Source organism: Oryzias melastigma, linkage group LG19 (assembly GCF_002922805.2).
Source record: "Oryzias melastigma strain HK-1 linkage group LG19, ASM292280v2, whole genome shotgun sequence".
NCBI lineage: Eukaryota > Metazoa > Chordata > Actinopteri > Beloniformes > Adrianichthyidae > Oryzias > Oryzias melastigma.
Genome location: NC_050530.1, coordinates 12,458,251 through 12,468,223, shown reverse-complemented (window position 1 = coordinate 12,468,223; position 9,973 = coordinate 12,458,251). Strand labels below are relative to the sequence as shown.

The following is a 9,973-nucleotide window of genomic DNA, read 5'->3' as shown; positions in this document are numbered from 1 at the left end:
ATTTGTCAAATTTAAGCGCTCTGGGGCTCAAATTTTACAAATATTTGGTCAATTCCATCATTATATTAAAAATGTTTTTTTTTAATGAATGTCCTACAAATTAATTTTGTTATATTTATCCGCCACGTCTTAAATTCTAGTCAGTAAAAATTATTGTCCGACTTAAAACTGGTCCGTGTTTACATACAGGCTACACACGGAATACCTCGTTAGCATTAGCATCATGATATGCTACATCGTGGTCACCAAATCAACACTTTTTATTAAACTTTTGGTTGCTACTATAGGTCCAGCCAGTTTGTCTTCCAGTTCTGACCGGCTCCCGTTAAAAATTGCAGATGTTCCTCTGCTTCATCAGCCGAAACTAAACGTTACACAAAAATGATTAACGGAAGTGACCGCGGGGATATATTAACTCGCGTGCATTTGTTTACCTTGCACTCAGACAACATCCAAAAAAATTGACCAAAATTAGAGTTAATAAGCATAGATAATTAGATGAAAACATTTAGTAACTCTAACTTTTAGACTCATTCCTCTATCGAGAAAAAGTTCTATCACGATATATATTGTTATCGTTTTATCACCCAGCGCTAGGGTTGAACTTTATGAAATTATAATGTGAAAGTATTTGCCATCAATTCTTGTTGTACACACATTTAATTTCACTCTCGAGTATCTTGCAAGGAATTCAAGGAATCTCAAAATCTTCCCCTGCACTGTTCAGTATCCAGGTATTTATTTCTGAGTCACACTGGTTGAATTCTTGGCTAAAAGATCGATTTTATGTCAGTGAATCTGATAGTTCAAAATGAACCAATACTGACTATAAATTGTATCGTCAACCACAAATATGATATGAATCAAACCTGTATGTATCGTTGTACCCCTACATGGATGTATTTAAAGGGATGAAGCCCCCCTGTTGGTCTCACTATGCCACTGCACATCTGTTTGTCGTCTTCAGAGAAGTGGTGTTATTTTGTTTTCAATCAAGTCTTATTAGGTTCCTTCGCATTGATCTGAAGGCATTCCTGTGACTTTCATTGAAGACGCCACAACGGCACTGCAGTGAGACAGCAATGTGTTGAGAGATGAGTTTGACGAAGTTGACAGATGGAAAACGCACTTCAAACAACATAGAAAAAGAGATGAACTTTCGGAGCAAATGGAGCGCTTTGTCACCAACTGAGGCTGATTGCTTGTGTGTGAGAATAGGTGTGATTCTCGTATCTGTTGCCTACAGCGCTTTGTGAGCCAGATCGACTTTGTTGTCAAGGATTCTTTAAAGCCTTCCGAAGAGAGATTTGTTCCGCTCTCACAACAGTATTTTGTGCGTCTTGTGAACCGAGTGTCTTTGTGTTTTTGTTTTTTTTTTCTTGCAGGTGTATGTACTGAGGCGTTATGCCCCGGGGAATAGAGCTGACAGTGCACTAGGAGTCTGAACCGTGGCAGTATTTGTGGCTGAGGAGAGCTTCCCCGCTGTGCTGTGCTGTCCTGTGCCGTGCTGCGTTTGACGCCATGTCCCTGACCGACAAACACAAAGTGAAGAGACAACGGCTGGACCGGATCTGTGAAGGTGAAGCTCCATCCGTCACACCTTGACTTTTTGAGTGTTCTGGGGAAAAAAACAACCCAAAGATACACATCCATTTTCTTAGCAATTACAATTTTTATTTCATGGTTAATTAAATGTAGATTAAATATTGATTCTTAGTGTTTGGAGCCTTGGTGTATCAAATCTGTTGTCTTCAGTAGTATTATCAAGATAACTATTGACTTTTTTTCCCTTTTTTGTAAAAAAAAACTGTTTAGAGACTAATCTCTAGTGAGTTTTGGATGTTTAAAATGTAAGATTTGTTGTGGCTATCCTCCTAAATCTGTTAAAGTGAGTTTATTTATTCAGTAAATCAGTCGACTAAGTGAGGCTCAGCGCTGAAATCCTCATTGAATTCCGTTTCTCTCCGATTTGGATGTAAAACAAGAGTTCCAGCATTTTTTTTTTCCTCCACAGAATGGTTGTCATGGAGACAACATTCCTACAGACCAGCAGGTGTTTGGGGGGAGGGGGAGTTGCATCATTTTCCACATGGCTAATTAGCATCCTGATACTAACATGTGTCATAAGGGTTATCTCTCGGCTCCTTCCGCTTTTATAAAAGTAAAGTTCATACTGTTTAATGATTAAAAACAAAGCATACATTCAAACTTATGGGTACTTGCTAGATTTTTTGAGAGCGCAGATTTTGTTTTCCCTGCAGATAGTCGGCCACCATGTGGGATAATGGAAGACTGCAACATAGCTGTCAAGTTTTAAACACACACAAGAACTAACCTGGCAAAAAAGTTCTGCAAACATTTGAAAATAAGATTTTTTTGGTGTTTACAACATGTTCATGTGGATTTTTTTATTATGGGCTATTATGGGGCACAAATATTAGGAAAATGAAGCGTAAAATTTACATTTCTGCGTATTTCTTTATTCAATTTCCTGTGAATCAGGAGCAGACGACGAAATATGGATTGAAAAAGATTGTCGTTAAAAATACACTGGGCGTGCTAAAAGCTTCCTGCTCTGTTTCAGTCTGATGCATCAGCTAGTAGACAACTAGATCCATGTACGTATTTGTTTTCCCTGTCTGAGCTGGAAACGGCTGGATAGCTCCGATATTTCTTGCCATTTTTGCTGCACCGAGAATATTGATTTGGAGTGTGAGGGGCAGTAAGCTAGTGGGAGAGCTCTCAGCAACAGGGATGGTAATGGGGGGCAGGGTTGCTCCGTGCCAACGATCCCGCCCTCAACTCAAGAGGCAAATACACACTATAGAAACCTTGTATTTTGCTCTTAAGTGCAGTATAGTGGATTTTACGTTTATAAACTAAAAAGAAGCTGAATGCACAGCGATATTGTCACAGAGAGTAAAAAAAAATCTTCAAAATAAAGTGTGAAGCTTCCCATTTTCAAAGTAAAACTAGCAAGTTTTTTTTGCAATGGGAAAAAAATTAGACTGAAATTCCATTTATTGTCATAAGTTTAGAAAACTTTTAACACCGGAACTTTTTTGTTTTTTTGGAACTTTTTTTTTATTCAGGCAACAGGTTACGCAATTAACATAATTCCAGTGAATTCTGAAGTGGAGAGAAGCTGTCTTTCACTAATATTCCGCACTGCACAGTACTGAAGTGATTACGTAATCCCCTATAGTCAGCTGATTCGGCCGTGGAGAAAAGCAGCTCTTTCCACTGAAATGCAATGTTATAGAATGTAAAGTGTTGTGGGATTTTGAGGATAGTAAAAGTAGAGAACATTTTCAGGATTTGTTGTTAAATGATCCAAAGCATCAGTGATGTTTAGGTTTTGTTTACTGCTGAGATTAATCAGAAAGTTGACAAAAATAAATATTTAAAGTGACATCCATCTCTTTCTGTCTAAATCTTTGTGATTTCATCAGTTTTGTTGATTATAATCTCCTGTTCTAAATAAAAGTATAAATGATGGGGATTCATTACATTTCAGTTGAATTTAATACATCCAGTAAAAAGACATAGCAACTATAAAAACATATTATGTTAAAAATAAGAATTTGATTCGATCTTTTAATCAGATAGTCTTTTTGTCCATCACTTTTTTACCTAATGATAACAGAAGACAAGCTTTGGAGCTTATATAATAAATAAATTTATAAGTACAGTGGTCCTTAGTTTTTTGCAGGAAAATAACTTTTGCCAAAGTGAATTTTGCAAAGAAGGGATATATATGTTTTAAGGCAATAAACCCCCTGATTACATGCTTTATACACTTTTTTTCTTATTTTATACATTTTTCTTATTTTGGTTAAACTCTCAAAGGTTTAAACCTTTGTAGAAAAATATAAAGATCTGCTCACAATTTTTATAAGATGAACTCATTTTGTACAGGAGAACTGGCACTGAGGAGATTGATTGATTGACCAGTTCTACAGCCAATCAGGATGCAGGACATAAACACTGTAAAACAAACAGAAAGAAGCATGATAAATTGCACTTAAAAAAACAAAACAGTGAGACCACAAAGGGTGAACCGCCTTGCAGCGAGGGACTATGTAGTTCTGCGCTATACAGCATTGTCTAATGGTGTAGAAATCCATCTGTGAATGTCATCTTTGACATTTATCACTCGACAGGAAAGGAAACATTAGTCTTATTCTGTTCACTACATTTTGAGTTTGTTCATTTGTGCGTCTTTAAAGTTTTCACGTAAAACTAAAGTCAACTTTCTGCAGTGGGCTTTTCTTTCAGCCCTTTTCGCCTTGTACTGCAGTATCTATAGGGCTTTATGCTGCGACTGTCAAGGTAGAGGTGCACGAGCATATTTCTGTTAAATCAGCAGCGAGGAATATGAGAAGCGTGGGTGTGCAAGCAGTTTGTAGCCTTTTGAATGTACCATTTTAAACCCACTTGTTTGACAGTGCCCACCATGTTTCCTGCGCTTGTGTTTGTGTGTGTCTGTCAGAGTTTATCCTGAGGTAAAATCATCTCCTTTACGCTGGCTGGGTCCCCAAGAGGCTTGTTAAGCTGCTGGGGCCTCCTGAAGCTAGTGCAAGGGGAGGAGGGGGGAGGCTGAGGCAGACATGACTGAAGTGCTGGAAAATCAAGCTAGACGCACCATTACCCCCAGTGCCAGTATATTTGTTTTGTTGCAGGGTGTAAATGCCTCAACGCTGCTCATTTGAAATGAAGAGTTGGATCCTGCTCTTTATAGATCCAAGAAAAGCTGGTAGTTAGCAGTTTTTGACACTAGAATTAGTTGTAAAACAGTTTTTTTTACTGATATAGCAGTTTTAAAAAATTTAAAGGCAACTGGGAAATACATTAATGCACAGAATAACACATTTAATACCCTTAATCTTCTCAGTAATCTGTTAAATTACTAGAAAATTACCTATTTAAATCTTTAATTATGGCAAGAAAAAATTGGTCCTGACTGCTGTGTAGCTTGGAGTCAAAAATAACAAGCTTTTTAAGTTATCGACCCTAAAAAAGTCCAACTATAATATGATATTATAGTTTTTTTAAAGATAAGATCCGTCATTAAATATTAAAAGTGACTTTAAAAGAAGGTATTTAGGTGTCAATAGCTCTTCAAATCACATAAATGTTTATCACATTTCTATTTAAGGTGGAAGTCAGAGCTACCATGATTCGTACAGTATAGTTTTAAAGTTGACATAAAAGTTTTGTGCCTTTTTTCTTAAAAATAGCAATATATTTTAGTGTTTTGACAGTTTTGTTAACACTTATTCTATTTTATTTATATAGTCTAAGGTGATGTTTTTGCTTCAGGCTCCAGACTCTGAAACATCCAACAGGTTGTGGAGATAAAGAAAAACTTATTGGAGAAGTCATTTTAATGATACTTCTTTCATCAACAGCATTAGTTTTAGAATCTCCAAAGCAGGACGTGGTCCCTGAGAACAAAGAATTGGCTATCTCTCTGGAAAACCAAAGGAGATGGAGAGAAAAAAGTGAGAACATTCAAGAACTTGAGATGCTGGCACAAGTCTCTGAAATACCACCAAAACCATTCCAATAGTTTTTCATAAAAAAACAACAAAATAAAACAAAACTCAAGAGACTATGGTAAGAGTTAGGAGATCTTAGAACCTAAACTAGAAATCCCTAAAAACAAAGCATCAGAATCTGAGGAAATAGTTCCTGCTCAAGCCCAGTCAGAGAAACTTTCACAATGGGAGACACTTGTTTATCACCCCTTGCCATCCCTGGCAGTATAAAAGCAAAATTTGATTTTGAAAGCCTTGATTATTGATCAGGCACTCAACTTTCTTCCTAAGAAACACATTTAAATTCTAAACAGAAGTAAAAAGACGCTAAAGATTATGAGATGACCTACTTGGGCTCTGAATCAACATTTTTTAAACTCCTTGGACTCCTGTTAAATCTTAATATAATCAAAAGTTAGAACATTTGATTTTAAGCTAAAAACAATAAAACAAATGAATTAAAAAAAGATTTAAAAAAAGCTATATTCAAAATATTAATCAATAAGCACAAACACAACTTTATAAATAAAAAACAGATAGCTAAATACATAGATTATTATGAACATTTATACATACATGAAACATAAATAAATACATTACCGTATGTCTTCTAATAATAACCCAGGGATTTAGTCTAAAAATTTGGAAGCCTGCTCAGCCGTCTGTTGGAGACCGTCGTTTATTCCATCACAGAAAGAATTTTGATGGCTAAAGAGTTAATTTTGCTGTGAAATTTGGTCAAGAAATGCTGACAACACCAAGATGAACCTTTTTTTGTTGAAGTGTTGAGAACATTGTATTGTGTTCTGTGAATCTTCCTTTTCTCTGGGATGCATCATCAACCTTTGTATCCAAAATTGTCTTCACTTTCATGCAGATCTTTTTTCTGGAGACGAGCACATCTTTCCATCTTTGCTCAGTAATCCATGTTCCTGTAATTTGTTGCTGACTTTCTTTGCACTTCCACCTGGTAATGGTTTGCTTATTGCTCCTTTTCCTGCAGCCGTCTCCTCGGTATCATCCGCCTGCTTGTGCCATAGTTGGATACATTTAGGATCCACCCAAAAAATGTCGTACAGATTCCTCACTAGAATGTTCTTTGGCGTATGCCACACAACAAAGTTTAAACACTAAATAGAATGAGCGTTTCTTGACCATCAATACACTGGGTCATAACAGGGATACCACAGACAGCCAGAGCCCAGCAACTATTAAAGATAGACACAAGATCCGGCGTTTATTGGAGAACGTCAATTCGAGAGCAGCCACTATTGGAAGATAGTCCGTAAAAAATACATGAATAAAAAAGGAATAAATAAAGGCAAAAAATACAAAAATTGGAAAAAGTAGATAAATATATATGCATATATGTTAACAAAGAAACCCAAATAAATATTGACCTCTGGACAAAAATCTAAACAAAAGATAGATAAATGAATTACTAAATAAATGAAAGATTAATCATACACAATCATTCATAGACATGCATAACTTAAGTGCAAACAGATTAAAATATAGCAGCACAAAAAACGTAACAAATATAAAAATATAAATACAAGCAAGATAAATAAGTATATAAAAGTATTCTTAAACACAACGTAAAACAACACAAACAAAAAAGGAAATAATAGTTAAATAAATAGATATATAGATAAAAAATAATAGATAAGTAAAAAATGTATGAAATAATTAATAAATAAACAAATATATGTACATACTGTATATAAGAGTTTTTGTTAAACAAATAAATAAACAAAATAATGCAACCACATGGGGGCATAATCTTGTGCTTTCCTGTGCCGGTCCCAAGTCCGGTTAAATGCAGAGGGTCTTGTTTGACAGGACATCCAACCTAAAAGCAAAGCCCAGATTATCATGCAAATCACAAACATGGAATGTTTGCTGTTGATGTCAAACACATCACTAATTACTGTCTGTGATATGTTCCTCTGAACTTCAAAAAAGTCTGTAATATCAATATAAAATTTAAAGTATGACTTAGAACCAAGAGCCATGGCTGTATTAATATTAATGAAATATAACCTATAAAATGTAATGTAATGTAATAAGTAGATAAATACATGCATAAATAGATAAAAAACAAACAAAACAAATAAATAACAAAACAGAAAAAAATACCGATAAATTGATGCATAAGTAAATGAACTTACAAAATATTTCAATAACACGACACATAAACAATATTTACCATAAGAATACAGCCGCAAGGGTCCACAATCTTAGATTTCATGTGCCAGTCCCAAGTCGGGTTTTTGTCAGGAAGGGCATCCAATATGAAAACCAAAGCCAAATCAATCACGGAAATCTAGAACTGGGATTGTTTGCTGTCGCAAATCCTGAAGGAAACAAAAGAAGATGCTTAAGATAGAGACTTGGACATGATGCGTGCACGGCAAGACAAAAACGTCCCTGCTTTACAGTTTGCTTTTTGATTCAGCTGTTTTTTTTTTGGACAACGCTAATATTAATAAACATAAATGACTATTTATTTTAGGCTTAGACTTTTTGTCTTTTTCTACATCTATCTATTGTTTTCCACTCATCTGGAACTGGGTTGCAGGGGCAACAGTCTAAGCAAAGATGCCCAGACTTTCCTTCCCCGGCCACCTTCTTCCATCTTCTCAAGGAGAATCTTGAATCCTTGCTCGGTTGGTGCAGTTGGTACTATGCTGAGGAACTTAGTCTCTCCTGGTTCTTCCCCATGGTCTCTGCACTGTGGAACATGCATGGAACACCTCCCTAGGGAGGCCTTCGGATAATATCCTCGAGTCATCTCAACTGCTCCTCATGATCTGAAGAAGCCAGTTGAGATTGTGCTTGGGATGAGCGTCTTGACTGTGAGCTTTCTCCTGGTTTATGTGTTTTGGAGAGCTCTATAAAGGTACAAGCAAGCATGTCAGTGTGTCTGGGTTCATGAGATCATTTATAGGCAGTCCTAGTACAGAAACTTTCACCTTCTACTGCTTCTTTTGGAAGACGGACACTAACAGCGGTGCTTCCATCTCTCTGTAACGCAATTTGATGACTCGCTCTTCCACATAGGTCTGAGGATTATGCAACAGCTGCAGAGTGTCTATGTATTTGTCTTTGGTAACTAAATGATTACATCACCTTCTGTTTGGATTAATCAACATTTGTCTGGAGCATAAGTTAGTCCAACCCTATTATTTTAATCACAACCAGTAACTGATCACCATTATGGAGATAGCCTTACTGTCCTTGGGCTGCTTTTAAAGGCTTCGGTTAAAAACATCTTCATTGTCAAATCTAAAGGCTGTTTGGCCACTACTGCCAACAATTTCTCCAGAGAGGTTCTGCAAGTGTGAGACTTAAGCAGAAGGAGCAGCGCCATGGCAGAGTACACAACAGGGTTTTGTTGTTCTCCAAGAAGTGACCCACAACGGCTCTTTTAAGAGCCACCAACAGAACCCTTTTGGGCTCAATTATCTCTTTTTTCAAACTTATCATCATAATTGTTAAACTACTTTATTTTTCTGTCCTTAAGGTGTAAAATCCATTATTTTCTCAAAAATTGGCAGTGTGCCTTATAATTCGGTGTGGTTTATGTATGAATTCTGGTTGTGCTTACTGACTTAGAACCAATTTTATGTGCGCTCCAAAACCTGTCAAAATCTTTTACTATGACTTTGATAAACTACTCTGCTTGATGAATTGTCTGAACATTACAACTACCGTGGTCAGGAGCCTGGTGGAGTAATGCATACTATGCTTCAACATAATATACTAAAAAAATGAGTGTATTGTTTTGTATAGGCAATGGAACCGAACAATTTTGATAATTATTGTGAAGGAGTTGAATGAAGTTTGAGTTATCCAATGTGTGACAGATGATGCCCAGAGTCGCAAATGAATAAGAACTCAGTTTTCTAGAAAATACATAGAGAACTTCGCTCTAACCCTCTTGCCTCTTGGTTCATCTTGGTATTCTGGATAGGTTGGTCAAGTCTTAATACATCATCTTACTCTTTTGTTTTGCCTATCAGTTTTACGCTATTGTCCACTTTTTTTTGTTTATTGATATCGTCTTTATGTTGTGGGGCGGCCATGGTGCAGCAGGAGGGCGGTCGACTCCTGATCGGAAGCGACTGGGTTCGATTCCCGCCTTGCCCGCCCATGTGTCGAAGTGTCCTTGGGCTAGACACCTAACCCAGAATTGCCTCTGGTGGGAGGTTGGCGCCAGTGTTCCGCAGCGGAGCCACCACCAGTGTGAATGTATGGGTGAATGGGCCTGTGACTGTTATGCGCTTTGGGCCCTCAAAGGAGAGTAGAAAGCGCTATACAAGTATATGCCATTTACCATTTGTTTTTTTTTTCATTAGAATATTTTTGCTTTGTTTCCTTTCATAACGTTGCTTTAAATCTTTCAGTTCAATTCATTTTTTTTTTTTTTT

General features: G+C 36.6%; 1 protein-coding gene across 2 annotated transcripts in view; it reads left to right on the top strand.

Moving 5' to 3' along the window:
- Positions 1–9,973, top strand: part of LOC112153958 (C-terminal-binding protein 2) — a 100,983-nt gene that overhangs the window by 44,218 nt on the left and 46,792 nt on the right. For both annotated transcript variants that reach the window (XM_024284447.2, XM_024284448.2), the window contains one exon: positions 1,386–1,579. In XM_024284447.2, coding sequence (XP_024140215.1) covers positions 1,522–1,579 — 58 coding nt within the window. In that variant the 5' untranslated portion in view covers positions 1,386–1,521. The remainder of the gene's footprint in view (positions 1–1,385; positions 1,580–9,973) is intronic.